The sequence below is a fragment of the Pleurodeles waltl genome, chromosome 10, assembly GCF_031143425.1.
Source record: "Pleurodeles waltl isolate 20211129_DDA chromosome 10, aPleWal1.hap1.20221129, whole genome shotgun sequence".
Lineage (NCBI taxonomy): Eukaryota > Metazoa > Chordata > Amphibia > Caudata > Salamandridae > Pleurodeles > Pleurodeles waltl.
This window is the reverse complement of record NC_090449.1, coordinates 830,035,829-830,061,647: the sequence shown is the minus strand read 5'-3', so window position 1 is coordinate 830,061,647 and position 25,819 is coordinate 830,035,829. Positions and strand designations below refer to the sequence as shown.

The 25,819-nt window shown below is 46.7% G+C and overlaps 1 protein-coding gene across 1 annotated transcript in view; it reads left to right on the top strand.

The window, feature by feature from the left end:
* The window catches only part of EGFR (epidermal growth factor receptor), a 526,637-nt gene that overhangs the window by 481,851 nt on the left and 18,967 nt on the right, over positions 1 to 25,819 (top strand). Inside the window, exon 27 of the mRNA XM_069211504.1 lies at positions 16,071 to 16,173. Within this exon, the coding sequence (XP_069067605.1) occupies positions 16,071 to 16,173 (103 nt within the window). The remainder of the gene's footprint in view (positions 1 to 16,070; positions 16,174 to 25,819) is intronic.

Below are 25,819 nucleotides of genomic sequence, written 5' to 3'. Positions count from 1 at the left end.
CAAAGGACAGCTTACTTGCACTGCCGCACCCTGATACTGTGAAAAAAACAGAAGGAACCTTCTGCTGCCCTTGGTGTGCGAAAGGCTGAGACGGTCATTGCCTGCACGTTTTTTATTAAAAAAAAAAGCTCTAATAAGTATATTAAATATTACTCCATTAATTCCCCCGTTTTCACGGGTTTACACTGTCTGTGCAAAGGTTTCATCTCATCAGCTCCAGTTTACCACCCTACTACACCCAATTTGAGCAATAAGCAACTGAAAGATGACCGATCAATCTTTGCAAAGGACCGTCCGCTGTGCAGCAACACGTCGCTGAGTTTTTGTAACTTTTGAATTGTTTTAGCAAGAGATATTTATTTTCTGTTAAAATCTGCAATAATGCAGCAGAAAGATTATGAGGCAAATTTTACAAATCCATGAGGAAAATGCAGCCGAATTGCATAATTCCAGTGGCTGCTTGCTAGGTACCTTCCAGCCAGTGAAACCATCTACCCACTATAACCATCGTAAATGAAAAGGGCATTCTGTTATTTGGCTCTGCAGCAAATGTACTTAAATATAAGCCTGCCAACCTTAAGATATGTGTCACTTTGTGAGTACACAGGGGAGAATGGTGCACGGCCTTGGCGAGGAGCAGAGTAATGACAAATTGGGCGTTCAACCCCCTCCTTTATCTAGACAGATATAGTAAACCACCTCTCTTTATAATCATTATATAGAATCGTGTTTACAACCTAAAGTGGTGCATCACCCAATTCTTTCTTCTATCCCCCCTCCTCCCCTCAGCAATGATGAACTCATCTGACGCAACCCCCGACGTCCCGTGAAAGTTTTAATTGGAGAGTGTTTACATTGAGGTGCAACGCGTGACCGCGTGATGAGGCATGTGTCCGTGTGTCACACTGCATCACTATGTGAGATGGCAGGCTAGGCTATGAAATTATATTTTCAAATATAGGAAAGGTTTACACCAAAATAGATAACTCTGATTCTAACACCCTTCATAGACGTTCGCCTTATTCGTCTCCATTGTATTTTTCGAATGTGCCTGTGTCCTGAAAACAATGTAGCTTGTTCCCTTGTTATCTGAAGTTTCCCAACGCTGGCTATGCTAGTCAATGTAAAATAGTACGAGTCAGAGCATACATCAATCTCACATTAGAATGTGAAAATTCACATGTAGTAATGCATCATTCATAGTCTTATACTGCCATCTATCGGGTACATTTATAACAGTGGCTGCTTCAATGTCCTGAACAGATCTGAAACTTTATATGGCGCTGTGTGTATGATGTTGTTTTAGGCAATGAGGCCAAATCGTGCGTCGACGTGAAAAACTTTCCAATAAGTCCACTTTTAGTGGTAACAATAATTTATTGTAGTTAATATATTTTGTGCGTGTTTTTTCCAGCTTCATTTTTTAAACCCCAAAGTAACAAATATACAATACCATTAATAGAATTATATGTCAAGTGTTAGACCTGACAGCCTTAGGGTAGTCACCCCTAACTTTTTGCCTGCCTCCCCCCACACTGTGGACACTGTTTTTGCTGGTTTTTAGACTCTGCGCACTTTACCACTGCTAACCAGTGCTAAAGTGCATATGCTCTCTCCCTTAAAACATGGTAACCTTGAATCATACCTGATTGGACTATTAATTTACTTATAAGTCCCTAGTAAGGTGCACTTTATGTGCATAGGGCTGGTAAATTAAATGCTACTAGTGGGCCAGCAGCACTGGTTGTGCCACCCACTTAAGTAGCCCCTTTTCCTTGTCTCAGACCTGCCATTGCAAGGCCCTGTGTGTCCAGTTTCACTGCCACCTCGACTTGGCATTTGAAAGTACTTGCCAAGCCTAAAATTCCCCTTTTTCTACATATAAGTCACCCTTAATGTGTGCCCTAGGTAACCCCCAGAGCAGGGTGCTGTTTAGGTAAAAGGCAGGACATGTAACTGTGTAGTTATATGTCCTGGTAGTGTAAAACTCCTAAATTCGTTTTTACACTACTGTGAGGCCTGCTCCCTTCATAGGCTAACATGGGGGCTGCCCTCATACACTGTTGAAGTGGCAGCTGCTGATCTGAAAGGAGCAGGAAGTTCATATTTAGTATGGCCAGAATGGTAATAAAAAATCCTGCTGTCTGGTGAAGTCGGATTTAATATTACTATTCTAGAAATGCCACTTTTAGAAAGTGAGCATTTCTTTGCACTTAAATCCTTCTGTGCCTTACAATCCACGTCTGGCGGGGCTTGGTTGACAGCTCCTTGTGCATTCACTCAGACACACCCCAAACACAGGGTACTCAGCCTCACTTGCATACATCTGCATTTTGAATGGGTCTTCCTGGGCTGGGAGGGTGGAGGGCCTGCTCTCACACAAAGGACTGCCACACCCCCTACTGGGACCCTGGCAGACAGGATTGAACTGAAAGGGGACCTGGTGAACTTCTTAGCCACTCTTTGAAGTCTCCCCCACTTCAAAGGCACATTTAGGTATAAAACAGGGCCTCTGCCCTACCTCATCAGACACTTGCTGGAGAAGAAACCTGAACCAGAAACTACATCCTGCCAAGAACAACTGCCTGGCTGCTCAAAGGACTCACCTGTCTGCTTTCTACAAAGGACTGCTGCCTTGCTGTTGGCCTGCTGCCTTGCTGAACTCTTATCTGGCTGTGAAAGTGCTCTCCAAGGGCTTGGATAGAGCTTGCCTCCTGTTCCCTGAAGTCTCAGGACCAAAAAGACTTCTCTCTTTCACTTGGACGCTCCGTGCGCCGAAATTTTCGACGCACAGCTTGTTCCGCGGCGAGAAAAACACCGCACACCGACGCTGATCAACGCGACGCTCTTGGGACGACCGAAAATCCGACGCACGGCTTCGCAAGGACAACGCCGCCCGACCTCTAGAGGAGAAATCGACGCGACGCCTGCCGTGAGATCATAATTTCAACGCGCAGCCCCGCAGAACGATGCGCAGCCAGAAAACAAGCAGGAAAATCCACGCACAGACCCGGGACATCTGGTAATCCCCGCGATCCACGAAAAGAGACTGTCCGTGCGCCGGAAAAACGACGCACGACTTCCCCGCGTATTAAATAACGACGCAAGTCCGTGTGTGCTGGGGAGAAATCGACGCACACACCCTTTTTCCACGCACCTCTTCTTTTGTGGCCCTCTGAGGAGATTTTTCCACTCAAAACCAGGTACTTGTGCTTGAAAGAGGCTTTGTTTATATTCTAAAGACTTTAGACACTGTATATCACTTTTCAAGGATATCCCTACAATTTCCCATTGCAAACTTTATTCTTTTTGACCTACAATTATCCAGATAAATAATATATATTTTTCTAAACACTGTGTGGTGTATTTTTGTGGTGCTATATGGTGGTATTGTATGATTTATTGCACAAATACTTTACACATTGCCTTCTAAGTTAAGCCTGACTGCTCGTGCCAAGCTACCAGAGGGTGGGCACAGGATAATCTTGGATTGTGTGTGACTTACCGTGACTAGAGTGAGGGCTTTTGCTTGAACAGGGGGTAACCTGACTGCCAACCAAAAACCCCATTTCTAACATTGGTGGCAGCGGTGGGATTCCCCAAGGAGATAGTGTCTGACAGAGGCACTAACTTCATGTCTGCATACATGAAGTCTCTGTGGGATGCGTGTGGTGTAACCTACAAGTTCACCACACCCTATCACCCCCAGTCTAATGGTCTTGTGGAGAGATTCAACAAGACCATGAAAGGCATGATTGGTGGCCTCCCTGAGGCCATGAGGCGTAAGTGGGACGTCCTCTTACCATGCCTTCTCTTTGCTTACAGAGAGGTCCCCCAGAGGGGGGTAGGGTTCAGTCCCTTTGAGCTTCTCTATGGGTACCCTGTCAGGGGACCCTTAAGCATTGTCAAGGAGGGATTGGAGAAAGCTCCAAAGGCACCCCCTCAGGATGTGGTCAGCTACATGTTGGCCCTCCGCAACCAGATGACCCGCTTCTGGAAAGAGGCCCAAAGTAACCTTGAGGCCAGTCAAGAGGTAATGAAACACTGGTATGACCAGAAGGCCACCCTGGTAGAGTTTCAACCTGGAGACAAAGTGTGGGTAATGGAGCCAGTAGAGCCTAGAACTCTCCTGGACCGCTGGTCTGGCCCATTTGAAATCAAGGAGCGGAAAGGGGAGGCCACTTACCTAGTGGACCTCCAAACCCCTAGGAATCCCCTAAGGGTGCTCCATGTGAACCGACTAAAGGCTCATTTTGAGAGGTCGGAGATCAACATGCTTCTGGTCACAGATGAAGGAATGGAAGAGGAGAGTGAACCTCTCCCCGACCTCCTCTCTGCCCAAGAAGGTGATGGGTCAGTAAGCGGGGTCATTCTTTCTGACTCCCTGACTCTAAACCAGAAAGGAGACTGCTATGAGCTGTTGGAGCAGTTCTCCCCCCTGTTCTCCCTTACTCCTGGACTGACCCACCTCTGTGTTCATGATATTGACACCGGTGACAGTCTCCCTGTGAAGAACAAAATTTACAGGTTGTCGGATAAGGTGAAGGCCAGCATCAAGGAGGAGGTCTCCAAGATGTTGACTCTAGGGGTTATCGAGAAATCCAGTAGTCCCTGGGCCAGCCCAGTGGTGTTGGTCCCTAAGGCTACTGCCCCAGGTGCGAAGCCAGAACTCCGGTTCTGTGTGGACTACCGGGGTCTCAACTCAGTCACACGGACTGATGCTCACCCCATCCCCCGAGCTGATGAGCTCGTTGACAGGCTGGGCGCTGCCAAGTTCCTGAGTACGTTTGATCTTACTTCAGGGTACTGGCAGATCGCCCTGACTGAGGGGGCTAAGGAAAGATCCGCATTTTCAACCCCTGATGGCCATTACCAATTCCGGTGATGCCGTTTGGATTGAAAAATGCCCCGCTACCTTCCAACGGTTGGTTAACGGGGTCCTAGCTGGCAAGGATGCCTTCTGTGCAGCCTACCTGGATGACATAGCTGTCTACAGTTCCAGCTGGGAGGAACACCTGCTTCACCTCAAGGAGGTGCTTCAGGCCCTGCAACAGGCAGGCCTGACAATCAAGGCTAGTAAGTGCCAGATTGGGCAGGCCTGACCATCAAGGCTAGTAAGTGCCAGATTGGGCAGGGTTCCGTGGTGTACTTGGGACACCTAGTGGGTGGTGGCAAGGTGCAGCCACTCCAGGCCAAGATTGAAACTATCAAGGCCTGGCAACCACCGCAAACGCAGACTGAGGTGAGAGCCTTTTTAGGCCTCACAGGATACTACCGCAGATTTGTCAAGGGCTATGGTACCATTGTATCACCCTTGACAGAACTCACTTCCAAGAAACAACCTAGGTTGGTGAATTGGACAGAGGCTTGTCAGAAAGCCTTTGACGCCCTGAAGGAAGCCATGTGCACGGCCCCCGTGCTCAAGGCCCCTGACTGCTCCCAGGAATTTATCGTGCAGACAGACGCTTCAGAGCATGGCATAGGGGCAGTCCTAGCACAGCTAAATGAGGAGGGCCGAGATCAACCGGTAGTCTTTATTAGCAGAAGGCTATTACCACGGGAACATAGGTGGAGTGCTATTGAGAGAGAAGCTTTTGCTGTGGTCTGGGCACTGAATAAGCTAAGACCCTACCTGTTTGGGACTCACTTCCGGGTTCAGACAGACCACAGGCCCCTCAGATGGCTCATGCAGATGAGGGGTGAGAATCCAAAACTCTTGAGGTGGTCCATTTCCCTACAGGGGATGGACTTTACGGTGGAACATCGCCCAGGGGTTGACCACGCCAATGCTGATGGTCTCTCCAGGTACTTCCGCCTTAGTGATGAGAGCTCCCAGGAGGTCGGGTAGCTCTCCCCACTTTCAGTTGGGGGGGACACATGTTAGACCTGACAGCCTTAGGGTAGTCACCCCTAACTTTTTGCCTGCCTCCCTCCACTTTGTGGACACTGTTTTTGCTGGTTTTTAGACTCTGCGCACTTTACCACTGCTAACCAGTGCTAAAGTGCATATGCTCTCTCCCTTAAAACATGGTAACCTTGAATCATACCTGATTGGACTATTAATTTACTTAAAAGTCCCTAGTAAGGTGCACTTTATGTGCATAGGGCTGGTAAATTAAATGCTACTAGTGGGCCAGCAGCACTGGTTGTGCCACCCACTTAAGTAGCCCCTTTTCCTTGTCACGGGCCTGCCATTGCAAGGCCTGTGTGTCCAGTTTCACTGCCACCTCGACTTGGCATTTAAAAGTACTTGCCAAGCCTAGAACTCCCCTTTTTCTACATATAAGTCACCCTTAATGTGTGCCCTAGGTAACCCCTAGAGCAGGGTGCTGTGTAGGTAAAAGGCAGGACATGTACCTGTGTAGTTATATGTCCTGGTAGTGTAAAACTCCTAAATTCGTTTATACACTACTGTGAGGCGTGCTCCCTTCATAGGCTAACTTGGGGGCTGCCCTCATACACTGTTGAAGTGGCAGCTGCTGATCTGAAAGGAGCAGGAAGGTCATATTTAGTATGGCCAGAATGGTAATACAAAAGCCTGCTGACTGGTGAAGTCGGATTAAATATTACTATTCTAGAAATGCCACTTTTAGAAAGTGAGCATTTCTTTGCACTTAAATCCTTCTGTGCCTTACAATCCACGTCTGGCGGGGCTTGGTTGACAGTTCCTTGTGCATTCACTCAGACACACCCCAAACACAGGGTACTCAGCCTCACTTGCATACATCTGCATTTTGAATGGGTCTTCCTGGGCTGGGAGGGTGGAGGGCCTGCTCTCACACAAAGGACTGCCACACCCCCTACTGGGACCCTGGCAGACAGGATTGAACTGAAAGGGTACCTGGTGCACTTCTTAGCCACTCTTTGAAGTCTCCCCCACTTCAAAGGCACATATGGGTATAAAACAGGGCCTCTGCCCTACCTCATCAGACACTTGCTGGAGAAGAAACCTGAACCAGAAACTACATCCTGCCAAGAAGAACTGCCTGGCTGCTCAAAGGACTCACCTGTCTGCTTTCTACAAAGGACTGCTGCCTTGCTGTTGGCCTGCTGCCTTGCTGAACTCTTGTCTGGCTGTGAAAGTGCTCTCCAAGGGCTTGGATAGAGCTTGCCTCCTGTTCCCTGAAGTTTCAGGACCAAAAAGACTTCTCTCATTCACTGGGACGCTCCGTGCGCCGAAAATTTCGACGCACAGCTTGTTCCGCGGCGAGAAAAACATCGCACACCGACGCTGATCGACGCGACGCTCTTGGGCCGACCGAAAATCCGACACACGGCTTCGCAAGGACAACGCCGCCCGACCTCTAGAGGAGAAATCGACGCGACGCCTGCCGTGAGATCGTAATTTCGACACGCAGCCCTGTGGACTACCGGGGTCTCAACTCAGTCACACGGACTGATGCTCACCCCATCCCCCGAGCTGATGAGCTCGTTGACAGGCTGGGCGCTGCCAAGTTCCTGAGTACGTTTGATCTTACTTCAGGGTACTGGCAGATCGCCCTGACTGAGGGGGCTAAGGAAAGATCTGCATTTTCAACCCCTGATGGCCATTACCAATTCCGGGTGATGCCGTTTGGATTGAAAAATGCCCCCGCTACCTTCCAACGGTTGGTTTACGGGGTCCTAGCTGGCAAGGATGCCTTCTGTGCAGCCTACCTGGATGACATAGCTGTCTACATTTCCAGCTGGGAGGAACACCTGCTTCACCTCAAGGAGGTGCTTCAGGCCCTGCAACAGGCAGGCCTGACCATCAAGGCTAGTAAGTGCCAGATTGGGCAGGGTTCCGTGGTGTACTTGGGACACCTAGTGGGTGGTGGCAAGGTGCAGCCACTCCATGCCAAGATTGAAACTATCAAGGCCTGGCAACCACCGCGAACGGAGACTGAGGTGAGAGCCTTGTTAGGCCTCACAGGATACTACCGCAGATTTGTCAAGGGCTATGGTACCATTGTATCACCCTTGACAGAACTCACTTCCAAGAAACAACCTAGGTTGGTGAATTGGACAGAGGCTTGTCAGAAAGCCTTTGACGCCCTGAAGGAAGCCATGTGCACGGCCCCCGTGCTCAAGGCCCCTGACTACTCCCAGGAATTTATCGTGCAGACAGACGCTTCAGAGCATGGCATAAGGGCAGTCCTAGCACAGCTAAATGAGGAGGGCCGAGATCAACCGGTAGTCTTTATTAGCAGAAGGCTATTACCACGGGAACAGAGGTGGAGTGCTATTGAGAGAGAAGCTTTTGCTGTGGTCTGGGCACTAAAGAAGCTAAGACCCTACATGTTTGGGACTCACTTCCGGGTTCAGACAGACCACAGGCCCCTCAGATGGCTCATGCAGATGAGGGGTGAGAATCCAAAACTCTTGAGGTGGTCCATTTCCCTACAGGGGATGGACTTTAAGGTGGAACATCGCCCAGGTGTTGACCACGCCAATGCTGATGGTCTCTCCAGGTACTTCCGCCTTAGCGATGAGAGCTCCCAGGAGGTCGGGTAGCTCTCCCCACTTTCAGCTGGGGGGAACACATGTTAGACCTGACAGCCTTAGGGTAGTCACCCCTAACTTTTTGCCTGCCTCCCTCCACTTTGTGGACACTGTTTTTGCTGGTTTTTAGACTCTGCGCACTTTACCACTGCTAACCAGTGCTAAAGTGCATATGCTCTCTCCCTTAAAACATGGTAACCTTGAATCATACCTGATTGGACTATTAATTTACTTATAAGTCCCTAGTAAGGTGCACGTTATGTGCATAGGGCTGGTAAATTAAATGCTACTAGTGGGCCAGCAGCACTGGTTGTGCCACCCACTTAAGTAGCCCCTTTTCCTTGTCTCAGGCCTGCCATTGCAAGGCCTGTGTGTCCAGTTTCACTGCCACCTCGACTTGGCATTTAAAAGTACTTGCCAAGCCTAGAACTCCCCTTTTTCTACATATAAGTCACCCTTAATGTGTGCCCTAGGTAACCCCTAGAGCAGGGTGCTGTGTAGGTAAAAGGCAGGACATGTACCTGTGTAGTTATATGTCCTGGTAGTGTAAAACTCCTAAATTCGTTTTTACACTACTGTGAGGCGTGCTCCCTTCATAGGCTAACATGGGGGCTGCCCTCATACACTGTTGAAGTGGCAGCTGCTGATCTGAAAGGAGCAGGAAGGTCATATTTAGTATGGCCAGAATGGTAATACAAAAGCCTGCTGACTGGTGAAGTCGGATTTAATATTACTATTCTAGAAATGCCACTTTTAGAAAGTGAGCATTTCTTTGCACTTAAATCCTTCTGTGCCTTACAATCCACGTCTGGCGGGGCTTGGTTGACAGCTCCTTGTGCATTCACTCAGACACACCCCAAACACAGGGTACTCAGCCTCACTTGCATACATCTGCATTTTGAATGGGTCTTCCTGGGCTGGGAGGGTGGAGGGCCTGCTCTCACACAAAGGACTGCCACACCCCCTACTGGGACCCTGGCAGACAGGATTGAACTGAAAGGGGACCTGGTGCACTTCTTAGCCACTCTTTGAAGTCTCCCCCACTTCAAAGGCACATATGGGTATAAAACAGGGCCTCTGCCCTACCTCATCAGACACTTGCTGGAGAAGAAACCTGAACCAGAAACTACATCCTGCCAAGAAGAACTGCCTGGCTGCTCAAAGGACTCACCTGTCTGCTTTCTACAAAGGACTGCTGCCTTGCTGTTGGCCTGCTGCCTTGCTGAACTCTTGTCTGGCTGTGAAAGTGCTCTCCAAGGGCTTGGATAGAGCTTGCCTCCTGTTCCCTGAAGTCTCAGGACCAAAAAGACTTCTCTCTTTCACTTGGACGCTCCGTGCGGCGAAAATTTCGACGCACAGCTTGTTCCGCGGCGAAAAAAACGCAGCACACCGACGCTGATCGACGCGACGCTCTTGGGACGACCGAAAATCCGACGCACGGCTTTGCAAGGACAACGCCGCCCGACCTCTAGAGGAGAAATCGACGCCTGCCGTGAGATCGTAATTTCGACGCGCAGCCCCGCAGAACGACGCGCAGCCGGAAAACAAGCAGGAAAATCCACGCACAGACCCGGGACATCTGGTAATCCCCGCGATCCACGAAAAGAGACTGTCCGCGCGCCGGAAAACGACGCACGACTTCCCCGCGTAGTAAATAACGACGCAAGTCCGTGTGTGCTGGGGAGAAATCGACGCACACACCCTTTTTCCACGCACCTCTACTTTTGTGGCCCTCTGAGGAGATTTTTCCACTCCAAACCAGGTACTTGTGCTTGAAAGAGACTTTGTTTATATTCTAAAGTCTTAAGACACTGTATATCACTTTTCAGTGATATCCCTACAATTTCCCATTGCAAACTTTATTCTTTTTGACCTACAATTATCCAGATAAATATTATATATTTTTCTAAACACTGTGTGGTGTATTTTTGTGGTGCTATATGGTGGCATTGTATGATTTATTGCACAAATACTTTACACATTGCCTTCTAAGTTAAGCCTGACTGCTCGTGCCAAGCTACCAGAGGGTGGGCACAGGATAATCTTGGATTGTGTGTGACTTACCCTGACGAGAGTGAGGGCTTTTGCTTGGACAGGGGGTAACCTGACTGCCAACTAAAAACCCCATTTCTAACATCAAGGATTTACTTTAACAGATTCACAGATTTCGTTACTATGTTTACTGTAGTTTCTAGTCCATGGTGCACCGTGACAGACTAACAACGTTTTTCACCAGTATTAGTGTCCAAAGTCATTTGTTTACCATATTGGTGTTTTTTTAACGACTTCGCTGAGCAGGATTTGTTATTTCCGCATATGAATTCACGTTTAGATTTCCTGATATTAAGAGAACGTAACCAGCCAGAATAGAAGTAACGTGTGGGAGATAAGCAACCAGCAGCAATGACAAATGAATTTAAATGTTCCATGTTCCTCCGGATACGACGTACCACCAAATATCTGCCCCATTTGGCTCTGTTCCCTGACTCTGCTCCCTTTTAGTTGCACTCACTAGATTTCATAGTCTTACAAATGTTCTATCAAATTTGACAAATATTTCCAGAACCCACATTGAAAATGACCCTGTCGTCAGAACCTGCTCTTGGCTCTGATAGCTCCGCGGGCTTAAAGAAATGTGGCGCCCCCGTGGCGCCCTCTCTGCAGCTGATGAATAAAATAAGGTAGGAGGGTTCCATTTTGTGTTTACATGTGATTCTCACATCAAAGCAGTACCTGACCTTTGAACACAGACGTCTCGGCACCTCCCCCAAATATACGGATTCACTTACAGCATCGCTGGATCACTAGTGCTTAATTTGTAAATAAAAACATGCTGGTGCCCAAAGCTCTCCTCTGAGACACTAGGGTGCTAAAATTAAATGTGCAAGCACGGAATACTAAGGCAGCTAATCTTGAAGCGATCTCGGGCCTCTTTATGCCATTTGCAGCCACTCCATGCCCCTTCAGTTCACTCTTGCAGCTTTCTCCCTTTGTGACAGTTTTTCGTTTTTTCTCTTCCTCCGTCTTTCCCATATGTGTCTTTTGCTCACAGTAAATGACTGATGCAGAAAAATAAGTGCCGGCCCTCAAAAATATGTGCCTGCACCTGAAACCACGGGCTCAAATTAAGCACTCTAGATCACGCTAGTGCTAAGTTGTTAGTGATGCGAATGGCAGTGTTGGTGTGTTTTGGCAGGGGTGTGAGGGAAAGATGGGAGGAGAAAGAATGGAGTGAATGGGGTCTAAAAGGGATCTGCGGCATGTAAGAGGGATTGCAAGCATTTCATTTCTGAATCATGGAGTCAAGTAATATGGACGCTGCTGTCTGCAGGACTTTAATGGAGACCGCTCCGTGGGCTCGTCTGAAAATTGGCTCCCTGGGCCTGGACCCATCTCGCGCAAACCAAAAGCCGGCCCTGCCTGCTGTGTTTGTACATTTTCCGCTGCATGTCAGGAACATTTCCTGCTTTTTACTAGGCGGGACTGACATGTATAACATGGTGGCCTTGCACGCAAGTAACATCACCTTAAATGGTGGTCACCAGCCACCTTATATTGGGCAGCCAGCCTGCCATCATTTCATTTTCGTTTTCATTTCATTTTCCTTTCATACACGTATTTACTGAAATGCCCGTATACATCAAATTTGTAATCAATGCATTTGTATTTTCATTTTTATACATTGGTTTGAAACAATGTCATGTATTTGTAGCGTTTTAATTGTTTCCAATTATAAATATCTTGGTTGGGGTTAGACTGCTTTTTTAACGTTATAAAGGTTTTAATGAACGAATTATGTAAATTGGTGAAAATCATATGTATTTTTACTTTGGAAAGAACAAAATTAGATAGAGTAGGACAAGGAAATATGGTGCTGGGTGGGAGAGAGAAAGACTGGAGGGTCTATAGTGTATGAGCATCTTTTAGTAAGTGTAATATATGGTGAGGTGTATGTCTATAAGTGTAGGTATGGTCAGGTGTGAATGGTGTGTGTGGAAGCATGCATATGGTGCGTGGTGGATCTGTGTTTAGACATGGTAATTTGTTTTTACTGAATTCAAGCATGGTCTGTGATGTCATGATTGTGGACATAAAAAGTGGTGTGTAATGGGACCACCAGGCAAGCAAATTAGCAGGGTGCCTATGGCGACCATTTTGTAAAGTGAGAGAGGTATAACCGTGTTTGTGCATACGTGTAAGAATGATATATGTTGTGATGGGTAGGGTTGTGAGTGATCATTATAAAGTGTGGATGGTGTCAAACGTATGATCTGTTTGAGTGTGTGTGCGAGAGAGAGAAAGATCATGAACTACAATATGTGTAAGCACTGCCAGGTGTGGCTAGTGTGTGGAAGCACAGTTTCTAGTGTGTGCATGTGTGTATTGTATTGGGTGTGGTGGGTCTGTGTGTAGGAACGGCCAAGTGTGGTTGGCATATGTGTAAGCATTGTGTGGGGTGTGATGTGTCCAAGCATTGATGATGATCGTTAAAGACCAGCATCAATTGCATTCCACGTGAAAGCACTAGGAAGAGGCCTAAACATCCATTAATTCCCTTTTGCCACATCCTGCTGGGTAACACATCAGGTCCTTCTTGGGGAGACATCAACATAAGATGCCTGTCACTAGAAGCACACTGACAGCACTCTTTGATCTTGATTTCAATGTCAAGATCCATGCAAGGCCAACAGTACTGTTCCCATACATATCTTTTGTTCAAAGTTTCACGTATATGGCCTTCATGCCACACACACAGATTTTTCATGTGCAGCCCCTGTAGAGAAACTAGTTTTTCTCCCCTCAACAACCGAAAACTCCAATTCCTACACAAAACAGAATCAACATCCACTTTGGCAATTATACAGTCCTCCCCGTCCTCCAAGTTATTCTCCTCCATATTATCAACAGGCAATCTGATAAACAATCTGCTAGGGCTTTCGAATTCCCCAGAAATACAGTCAAATCTGCAGTTGTATTCCAACAATTTTGAGCAATATATGCCATTATTTTTTTATCTTGTGACTGAAGAGAAGGTCCATTAACAGACGACTGTCTGTTCTCAATACAATAGGTCTCCCCCAAAGGAAGGCTTTCACCATCTCCACGACACAAAGATGGACAAAATCTCTCTTTCAATTACTGAGTGTTTTCACTTAAACATCCTTAAACATTCTAAAAGCAAACCTGGCTGCAAACTTGCACTTTTCTTCTAGTTGTCTCAGGGCCACACCCCGAACATAAGAACTGGCATCCACCATAACAATGCTCTAATATTCTTTTACAAACAACTGTAACCCGATACTTCTACAATCATTCTTTTGTTTTTAAGGTAAGGGATTTTGATAACCACTATTCCATATGTACTCAGCATTCTTCTTCAAAAGTGGCCTAAAACATTTGATTGCCTCAGCAAATCTCTTAAAAAACTTGAGTAGAATCCACAGAATCTAATAAACTAATATATCTCATTCCTACCTGGGTGGGTGGGGGGTGCATAATGTGATCCCCTCAATCAAGCCGGGTTTTGTTTTTTACACCAAAGTATCTTAACGCATGATCCATAAATTCTATCTTATTCTTTTTAAAGCATTACTTGTCTTTCTTGAGAGTTGATTCCATTTCATGTACATCTTTTCAAGCATTTTCAAGAGTACTATCGTTCTTCAATGCTGGTTCCAAAAAATCAACAGGTCTTGAAAGGATCTAGCATTTTTCATACCCTTGATCAGCTCTGAAATGACCAGTTGAAATATTGAAACCACAGATGCCAGGATATATGGATATGTCAAAATCAGTATGCAACACCGCATGTGACAAATGCAGTAAGATGACAGGAGTTAGCATGCTAAACCAGCTGGTGGTACTCAGGCCTCAGTTCTAAATGTGTATACCATTTGGGCTGGCATGCTGCAGTGATGTGATCATCCATATTTGCCAGAGGATGGCCTGACCCAAATACCCGTATTCAACATTTTGAGATCAATACAAATGTGTAATTCTCGTGGCTTTTTTCAAGCAAGAACAATTTGGACAAACACACTGTGGCATCCACGGGTTCTATGATGCCTCTTTGGAGTATTTCTTCAATTTACTTGTCCAGCCTGCCATCAAACACTGTCTGGGACATTTCTCAGTTTGTTCCATAAGCATAGACTCTTTGCTTTCCTCAATGATGACACATTTGTGATCCTACCCAACCTGTCCTCAAACACTTTTGTATTTTTTAACACTGTTAGTGATTTTTTCTTCACACAGAGAAACCTGTACTTTCGCCCCATAAGTCAACACCATGTTGACATTGGCTTGATGCCACAAACTAAACATAACGATTCCTTTCATTGCAACATATATCATCCTGCTAATAACCTTAGCCTTCAAAGCAATATCAGACAAAATTAGCTAGATAGGCCAGTTATATTGTCTTTAGAGCTACTGTAATCACATCAGTTGTTCTCATGATTTTCACTGGGAATTATGATGCTATTTGCCCTGAATCTACCTGCAAATCGATTTCCTGCTTATTAACAGTGATCTTCTTTTTCGAGTCTTTGCATCTTCTAGTAACACCTTTCTGTGTAGTATCAAGCATTGTAAGCATTAAAACTAGATTGTCTATGCTGCTTCACATGAGATCACTTTCTCTGATTTTTCCACCATATGCACTCAAAAAACAACCAAGGTCCAAATTTCTACTGCTACTGTAGACCTAATAAAATGATCACACTTCTGCTTAACTGTGATTTTGACAGTGTTTCAACAATTAGTATATTTATATATATATGTATATATATATGTTTTTTCTGTTATGGACAGTTGCTCTGCATAAGTCTTTCAAAGCCTATTTTCATGTCCACCAGTGCAATCCAATATCCTTTTGTAATGCCCTGATTAGATTTCAGTGACAGCCCTATGGGAAGAGGTTCTAAACAATGTAAGCTAAGCAACTGTTTGCCATGACTACGTGACACGTGGAGTGTAGAGTATTTACTATAACCTAGTGAGAGGACTATTTTTTTCACAGGCCCATACTTCAGCCTAAACTGAATCTACATTGAAAATAGTTCCCTGCAATTTCCCAAGTGCAGTGGTGTAACATATGGCTTAATCATAGTTTTTTAAAATTGGGACATTTATCCCCAATGTTAAAGAAGTGGGGGGCTTCATTTACCTTACTTCAGTTTGGTACATGGAACCCAGTGAATTATTCACCGACTCTACAGACAGTGTACTGCCTGTTTGGAACATGGAAGACAAGGCAGTTGTTCCCTAAGCCTTGTAACACAAACATCTGATTGCCAAAGGATGATGCATTGCAAAAATACAAATAAATGTTTCATCAGAGAAAGTAAATCCAAATGGGCATTGATAGCAGCCATGTTGACATCTGTGTACTTTGTCATAGCTCTGTCTCTAAAAATGTTTAATGTAAGCTAAAGATAAATGTTTGTATAGAATTTTGTAATTGACAAAAATACAAGGTCTATGTATCTTCAATTGTCTCATGATCATTCTTATGTCTGGTCTCTGGTCTGTGCTGTTATGAAATCTCTTTTAACTTTATGCATTTTTTATTACTCCAAAATAACAAGGGACTCCCAACGAGAGACGATAGCTTTGTTCAAAGGTACAGCTCAGATCCCACTATAATCTTGCAAGATGACAGCATCGATGATGGATTCCTGCCTGCTCCAGGTTAGTGTATTGTTCCAAAGTCTGATGTGAAATAAGCTCATGGAAGGTTTGGGAGGTGTTCATCTTTCAGTTCTCCTTTCACTTAACTGCTATGCCCTACTTGAGTTGTTTCAATCAACCAAATGTTTAGGCAATGTCTTACATTTCCATATACATTTTTCCTAGTGTTAGAAATGGGGTCTTTGGTTGACAGTCAGGTTACCCCCTGTTCAAGCAAGGACCCTCACTCTAGTTAGGATAAAAGAGAATCACCCTCAGCTAACCCCTGCTTACCCCCTTGGTAGCTTGGCAGAGCAGTAGGCTTAACCTCAGAGTGCTGGGCGTAAAGTATTTGTACCAACACACACAGTAATTTAATGAAAACACTACAAAATGACACAACACCAGTTTAGAAAAATAGGAAATATTTATCTAGACAAAACAAGACCAAAACAACAAAAATCCAACATACACAAGTCAAGTTATGATTTTTTTAAGGTTTAAAATAAAAAGAGTCTTTAGGTAGTTGTAACACCACACTAGCGCTGCTAGCGTGAAAATGTACCTGGTTTGCGTCAAAAATAACCCCGCACGGGCGGTGTGCGTCGAAAGTAACCCTGCACGGCTGTGTGCGTCGAAAACAACTCGGCACGGCGGTGCGCGTTGAAAAAGCCAGCCACACGACGATCCGAAAGTCCCGCGGCGCAGGGTGCGATCTCTCAGCCTCCGTCAGCGATGCTGCGTGTCGTTTCTCCTGCTCCGGGCGTCGGTTTTTCGGTCGCGTTTCCTGCGGCGTCGTTTCTCAGCTGCGGAACCGGCGTTGCGTCGTTTTCTCAGCCGCGATCGGATTCGCGTCGATCTTTTCTCCGCACGGTGCTCGGTGCGTGTATTTTTGTCCTTAGGCTGCCAGCCTCTCCTTTCAGGGTCCCAGGAACTGGAAGGGCACCACAGAGCAGAGTAGGGGTCTCTCCAGAGACTCCAGGTGCTGGCAGGAAGAAGTCTTTGCTATCCCTGAGACTTCAATAACAGGAGGCAAGCTCTACATCAAGCCCTTGGAGATTTCTTCTTCAAGATGGAAGGCACACAAAGTCCAGTCTTTGCCCTCTTACTCTGGCAGAAGCAGCACTGCAGGAAAGCTCCACAAAGCACAGTCACAGGCAGGGCAGCACTTGTTCCTCAGCGATCAGCTCTTCTCCAGGCAGAGGTTCCTCTTGATTCCAGAAGTGTTTCTAAAGTTTGTAAGTTTGGGTGCCCTTCTTATACCCATTTTAGTCTTTGAAGTCACCTTTCTTCAAAGGGGACTCACACCTTCTTGTGAAATCCTGCCTTGCCCAGGCAAGGCCTCAGACACACACCAGGGGGTTGGAGACAGCATTGTCAGAGGCAGGCACAGTCCTTTCAGATGAGAGTGACCACTCCACCCCTCCCTCCTAGCAGAGATGGCTAATCAGGAAATGCAGATTACACCCCAGCTCCCTTTGTGTCACTGTCTGGTGTGAGGTGAAAAACAACCCAACTGTCAAACTGACCCAGACAGGGAATCCACAAACAAGGCAGAGTCACAGAATGGTTTAAGCAAGAAAATGCTCACTTTCTAAAAGTGGCATTTCCAAACTCACAATCTTAAAATCAACTTTACTAAAAGATGTATTTTTAAATTGTGAGTTCAGGGATCCCAAACTCCACATGTCCATCTACTCTCTAGGGGAATCTACACTTTAATCATATTTAAAGGTAGCCCCCATATTATCCTATGAGAGAGACAGACCTTGCAACAGTGAAAACGAAATTGGCAGTATTTCACTGTTAGGACATATAAACCACATTACTATATGTCCTACCTTATCCATACACTGCACCCTGCCCTTGGGGCTACCTAGGGCCTACCTTAGGGGTGCCTTACATGTAAGGAAAGGGAAGGTTTAGACCTGGCAAGTGGGTACACTTGCCAAGTCGAATTTACAGTGTAAAATTACACATACAGACACTGCAGTGGCAGGTCTGAGACATGATTACAGAGCTACTTATGTGGGTGGCACAACCAGTGCTGCAGGCCCACTAGTAGCATTTGATTTACAGGCCCTGGCACCTCTAGTGCACCTTACTAGGGACTTACTAGTAAATCAAATATGCCAATCATGGATAAACCACTTACATACAATTTCACACAGAGAGCATATGCACTTTAGCACTGGTTAGCAGTGGGAAAGTGCTCAGAGTTCAAAAGCCAACAGCGACAGGTCAGAAAAAAATAGGAGGCAGGAGGCAAAAAGACTGGGGATGACCCTGCATAAGCAAAAGTCCAACATGACCCCCTACCAGCCTAAAGCCAGGGGAGAACAATCAATACCTTGATGTACTTCCCTGATTGGGGCGATAGAACAAGGACCCAGGCCCACAACAGCAGGGGCATGTTCCAGTTCTACGCCTTCCTGACTCCAGTTGGATCCCTCTGTCCATACTCTCAGGGCCCACTAAGCTAACCCATGGGGAACCCTTCTCCACATCTACAGACACCATCTGTGCAGCACCTAACTTTACTTTGCTCACAGATGAATTGCAATGGGCAGATAGTACCACCAGGGCCAACACAGTGGTGTTGCCCACTCCACCCCCGGGGTGTGACTCTCGTCCTCCCCCCCCCAGGGGCAACTCTGTCCACCAGGACAGCAAGCCACAGTGGCCCCAGACAACTGTCAGGGATGAGAGCCCGACCTCAGGCCTCTCTAACCACTGTGACTGTGGAGAGTGGGGGGGGGGTAGCCCCAGGTGCCTGGCACCCTTTGACCACTCTCTCTTCCACCAGGTCAGGGATGACAACCTGACCCTGGTCCTCCCCTCTGGGGCTCTGTACCCTCCCTGCAGAAGCGGCACCCCCAGAGTCAAAACCTGTCAGGGTGCTTGTAGAAGCAGTCCTGCACAATTCTTCCATCAGTGCAGGGATGTTAACCTGCAACTGATCCTCCAACCTGGGGTCTGTACCTTCAGGTTGGACCAGGGCCAGGGGTGAGGCTTCCCTCCCCCTGCCCTCTCTTCTGGGGTCCTGAACCACCCAACTAGGAGTGGCCCCCTCAGAAGACAACATGGTAGGGGCACTGTTAACAGTAGCCCCTTCCTCCAGGTCAGGGGGGACACCCTTAACCTGGCCTCCCAATCCAGGGTCTGTACCCACAGACTGGATCACTGCCTGGCAAACCAGGGCTTCCTGGGGGGCATACCTACCCCCCACCAGGTCAGAGTTTACCCTCTGAACCTGGTCATCCAACCCAGGGTCACCACCCTGCGGTTGAACCACTGCCTGGCACACCAGGACTTCCAGGGGGGCACACTTACCCCCCTCAAGGGACACACTGTCCCGAAGGGCCACACAAGAGTCTGGCTGGCGCAGGTCTCCTGACCTCTGCCCATCTGACAGAGTCTGGATTCCCCCCAGCCCAGAAATGGTCTCACCAAGGTCATTCATGGGGGGCTCTGCTCTCAGAGCTGACCCCTGACCCTCCCGGTTCTCCACTGGGGTCCGCAACCCCCTCTCAACCCTCTGTCTGGACTTCTGCACCCCCTCACTAGGAGTGGTACTGCCAGACACCAGAACTGGTGGGACGCTGGCTACAGCCGTCCCCCCAAGTTCTCCTGACACTGTGGGGTCTCCCTCAACAGATGGCCCTAAGGTACAGGCTAGGCTCCCCTCCTGGTGTTCCCGCAGGGAACCCTCCTGGACCTGGGACCGGATCTCGGGCACCTTGGGCCTCAACCCATCCCCATTCCCTCTCCTCTGAGACTGGACATGGGGTCCCTCACCCATCCCACTACACTGGGACCTACCTGGGACACTACAATCCTTCCCTACCTCACCTGGTTGGGAACTACCTAGACCACTCCTCTCAGGAGCACCCCCAAATGCCTCTTCAGACTCTCTGGTACTCACCCAGAAGTCTGCCTCCATTGTAAGCTCCCTGGGGTCAGAGAACTCACACTCCACCTGGTGTTGGCATAGCTCTGGAAAATAAGGACTAGACATCTGCTCTCCAGCAATTACATCACTCAGCCCCTCACATGAATTAACCAAAGTACCCTTCACCCAACCATCCAGTGACTCGGCTTTGACAAAGCACCCCACATCACCCTCCTGAGACTGGTGAGACAGTACCTGACTGTCCCTGACACTCAACCCACACTCTTCTGGGATGTCTTCACACTCCATAACCAGGACTTCTACCTGGGGGGAATCCCTCTCCCTGTCACTCTCAACTAGAGTCAGTAGAGTGTCCCTCCCACCAGTAGGAATATGACTCCCCATGCCAGTCCCCCAATCCACCTCAGGGACCCTGTGCATCACTGGAGCTACCTCATACCCCTGAACCTCCTGGCGTGTGTTAACTCCCTCCTTCAAGTAGGGCACCACCTCTCTGGGCATGTGCACTTCTGCAGCATCACTGGATATACAATTGTTGCTGCCACCATTCCAGCTGGACTCAGCCCTCATGACTTCCAGCTCTTTCAATTTAAGCTCGTAAGCATAAATCATTTTTTTAATCTCTAAGTTCCTCCTCCTTTCTTCCAACTCCCAATCGAGCTTTTTCAGCTCCCATTGGTACTCCCTCTCTGCCTGTCTGTCCTGTAACTCTTCAGGAGTCAGACCCTTGGGTGACACCCTGCCATCCCTCCTGGGGACCCTCCCCCCAGGCGTAACAGGTTCCTCCACTACACCACTGTGTATCCTCTGCACTTCCCCCCCCATATTCTCCTCCTCTGTGTGCCTTCCAGCCTTCTTGATTGTCACCCAGGCCCTCTGTGCCTGTTGCAGCTCCCCCTCCCTGGTGGAGCTCTCAGTGGGACAGTCAAGATCTTTAAGGAACTGTTTCAATTGAGCAACTGAGTACTCCTTCAGTTTCTCCATTTCAAACACAGCTCCAGCTGTTGCATCTCCAGATTGAGACATGATGGTCACAAGTGCAAAGTTCCAAAAGGCAGAAAAAAATAATTTCCCAATGAAGTAAAAAGAATCAGTCAAGGGATCAGCAAAATCATGGAAGTAGAATAAAAAGAGTCCTTAAGAGAAAAATCAAAAGATCACCAAACAAGTAGTATGTGGTCACGTAGTGGTCTGAGATCAAAACAGTAGTGTACACTTAATTACTGTATGTCAAGTACAAATACAAGTCCAATCCCGACCGCTGGTCACCAATGTTAGAAATGGGGTCTTTGGTTGACAGTCAGGTTACCCCCTGTTCAAGCAAGGACCCTCACTCTAGTTAGGATAAAAGAGAATCACCCTCAGCTAACCCCTGCTTACCCCCTTGGTAGCTTGGCAGAGCAGTAGGCTTAACCTCAGAGTGCTGGGCGTAAAGTATTTGTACCAACACACACAGTAATTTAATGAAAACACTACAAAATGACACAACACCAGTTTAGAAAAATAGGAAATATTTATCTAGACAAAACAAGACCAAAACGACAAAAATCCAACATACACAAGTCAAGTTATGATTTTTTTAAGGTTTAAAATAAAAAGAGTCTTTAGGTAGTTGTAACACCACACTAGCGCTGCTAGCGTGAAAATGTACCTGGTTTGCGTCAAAAATAACCCCGCACGGGCGGTGTGCGTCGAAAGTAACCCTGCACGGCTGTGTGCGTCGAAAACAACTCGGCACGGCGGTGCGCGTTGAAAAAGCCAGCCACACGACGATCCGAAAGTCCCGCGGCGCAGGGTGCGATCTCTCAGCCTCCGTCAGCGATGCTGCGCGTTGTTTCTCCTGCTCCGGGCGTCGGTTTTTCGGTCGCGTTTCCTGCGGCGTCGTTTCTCAGCTGCGGAACCGGCGTCGCGTCGTTTTCTCAGCCGCGATCGGATTCGCGTCGATCTTTTCTCCGCACGGTGCTCGGTGCGTGTATTTTTGTCCTTAGGCTGCCAGCCTCTCCTTTCAGGGTCCCAGGAACTGGAAGGGCACCACAGAGCAGAGTAGGGGTCTCTCCAGAGACTCCAGGTGCTGGCAGGAAGAAGTCTTTGCTATCCCTGAGACTTCAATAACAGGAGGCAAGCTCTACATCAAGCCCTTGGAGATTTCTTCTTCAAGATGGAAGGCACACAAAGTCCAGTCTTTGCCCTCTTACTCTGGCAGAAGCAGCACTGCAGGAAAGCTCCACAAAGCACAGTCACAGGCAGGGCAGCACTTGTTCCTCAGCGATCAGCTCTTCTCCAGGCAGAGGTTCCTCTTGATTCCAGAAGTGTTTCTAAAGTTTGTAAGTTTGGGTGCCCTTCTTATACCCATTTTAGTCTTTGAAGTCACCTTTCTTCAAAGGGGACTCACACCTTCTTGTGAAATCCTGCCTTGCCCAGGCAAGGCCTCAGACACACACCAGGGGGTTGGAGACAGCATTGTCAGAGGCAGGCACAGTCCTTTCAGATGAGAGTGACCACTCCACCCCTCCCTCCTAGCAGAGATGGCTAATCAGGAAATGCAGATTACACCCCAGCTCCCTTTGTGTCACTGTCTGGTGTGAGGTGAAAAACAACCCAACTGTCAAACTGACCCAGACAGGGAATCCACAAACAAGGCAGAGTCACAGAATGGTTTAAGCAAGAAAATGCTCACTTTCTAAAAGTGGCATTTCCAAACTCACAATCTTAAAATCAACTTTACTAAAAGATGTATTTTTAAATTGTGAGTTCAGGGATCCCAAACTCCACATGTCCATCTACTCTCTAGGGGAATCTACACTTTAATCATATTTAAAGGTAGCCCCCATATTATCCTATGAGAGAGACAGACCTTGCAACAGTGAAAACGAAATTGGCAGTATTTCACTGTTAGGACATATAAACCACATTACTATATGTCCTACCTTATCCATACACTGCACCCTGCCCTTGGGGCTACCTAGGGCCTACCTTAGGGGTGCCTTACATGTAAGGAAAGGGAAGGTTTAGACCTGGCAAGTGGGTACACTTGCCAAGTCGAATTTACAGTGTAAAATTACACATACAGACACTGCAGTGGCAGGTCTGAGACATGATTACAGAGCTACTTATGTGGGTGGCACAACCAGTGCTGCAGGCCCACTAGTAGCATTTGATTTACAGGCCCTGGCACCTCTAGTGCACCTTACTAGGGACTTACTAGTAAATCAAATATGCCAATCATGGATAAACCACTTACATACAATTTCACACAGAGAGCATATGCACTTTAGCACTGGTTAGCAGTGGGAAAGTGCTCAGAGTTCAAAAGCCAACAGCGACAGGTCAGAAAAAAATAGGAGGCAGGAGGCAAAAAGACTGGGGATGACCCTGCATAAGCAAAAGTCCAACACCTAGCATATATAATTAATTCAGGGAAATTATTCAGTGATATTCATGAGATCTTGAGTGTGCTCCATGGAGTCTGGACAGGTTCAATGATTGCTTTCTATCCCGCCCTATGCGATGGAGACCAGTTCCTTAACAAAGGTAAACAAGAGGTTAGCTGAGTTTGTATGGCATCCCCACACATGATGTCAAGCAGAACCCTGTAATGTTAGGGGATCAACAACAAATGCAAGGTCTTGCATGTTTTTAATTTCAACTGCCTCCCAGCAGCTATGTTTATATGTGGAAGCTGTGAAAGTACATGCAAGACTGATGCTATTTTTTGGGGGTTTGGCTGAAAACAAGCTTTAGCTTTGGAAGCCAGAAAAATGTTTCTATAGAAGAAACAGTTGTATACAGATGACTGCAAGAGAGCGTTGTTCTGGGGATGGATTGCAAGAGTACTGTTGTGACGGACAATATTGTATCCATTTCCCAAAGGTGTTGTATGCAGCGCAGTCACCATTTAGCAATTGTAGGTGTATTTAACTCTGAATTGTTGTGACAGTGCTTTAAAATGGAAGTGTTTAATATTTGAATAGAGCTAAAGTTGTGTCCCATAAATACTTATATTAAGTAAAAATCACTAAACGACAAAGCAAGTTAACAGCAACACATAAGGGTCGATTGTGACTTCAGCTGATGGAAGAAGCCATCTGCCGAAGTCTCGATCGTCAGGTTGCCACCAATGTGGCCGCCTTCCTGCAGACCCCATTAAGACTTACCTAGGGGGAAATGGGCTACAACCGTGACGCTTACCAGCACCCGTTGCGATGTACGCAGAGAGTGAACATCGTGACGGGGCTGGCCATGAAAGCCCCTGCACTGCCCATGCTAAGTGCATGGGCAGTGCAGCCCCCCCCCCCTTGGGCCCCCTGCACCCCGTCTCTGCCAGCCTTTAGATGGCAGTGCTACCACCATGTAATCGCTGGTGGAGAAGGGACTCGTAATCCCCAGGGCAGCACTGATTGCAGTGCTGCCCTGGTGGATTAGTACCAGCAGCACCGCCAGACCGATGAAAACCCGTAATCTGGCAGTGCTGGTGGTCCCCATAGTTTTGAAGGCTAAATAAAGAAAACTTTTATTTGTAAAGAACCAAGTAAAAAGTAATCAAAAGCGAAACATGAAAAAAAAAACAGCATGGGAAAAAGAGCAGTGGCAGAGAGGTGGGATGGGAGGTGGTAAACACACAATGATGGGAATAAAAGGGAATGGTTCTGCAGAATGGAGTGAAAACCCTTAGTCTTGCATGTTGCAGGTTGTAACCCACACAGCCCATACATGCAGTTCATTTTAGTTCAGCCTAATGAATAGTTGTTTTAGGTTTATACACATCAAGAAATATTCTGAAAAAAATATGCAGCAAAAAGTTTGAAATTTTTTGAGTGTTGGTTCTGGGTGTCAACACTTCAGATATTCACAATTCTCAATTTCAATAATGCAATCTAAAGACATATTGAAATGTAATCATATACACCTCTGAGTCTCAATGTACACAAGTAAGTCTAACTTCATGATCATCCAGACAGAACCTCCACACAAATGGGCGAATAAACTGTACACATTGAGGACTCAGCATTTTGCACAATAATACTATATACAATGGTTGGCTATTGTCAAGCATGCACAAAGTTGTGTTAGCTAGAAGTCTTCTCCACTATTCTCGATCACAAGAGAAATGATCATCTCAATTCCGCCATAAGCATTTATTTCTACCTGAAACTGGATTACAAGTTTCTTGGATTTACACACCCAAGATGCACAGTAAAAACTAAAACACACTAGCTCATTTAACCCCAAACCAGTGGCCTTCATCCAAGGGACATGACATAGGATTGGCCAGGGAACACATGTCTAGACACATGTAATACTTTTACACCCCCTTCCTATTCCCAACAATATGTCAAAAACTCATAATTGCCTGCTAATGGCATAGTGATACCATACTAAAACAGTAGTTTTAAGTGTAGAGTTACCACACTGTTATTACTATGATTAGCCCACTTAGCCACCAAATCTAAAAGGGAAATTGGTTCATAATAAACACAAAATAAATTCTGCATATTTGAGAATCCATTGGAGATGCAGTTTAAAAGCAATGTCTTTAATGAAAGAATCTTCAAGAACAGGTAGTAAGAGCTCTTTTGCAGCAATTATTCTAGATTTGCATCAAATGGTCACAGATAGAGCGTTTACTTGAAAGGTGATTTGAGCAAAGTTTTAGTGCTCAATGGATCATTTAACATACCTGTTAGTCGAAAGGTCTTTACTCAACCCACCATGAATGAAAGTTACAAAATTCTTTCACAGTTGTTTTGTACATGG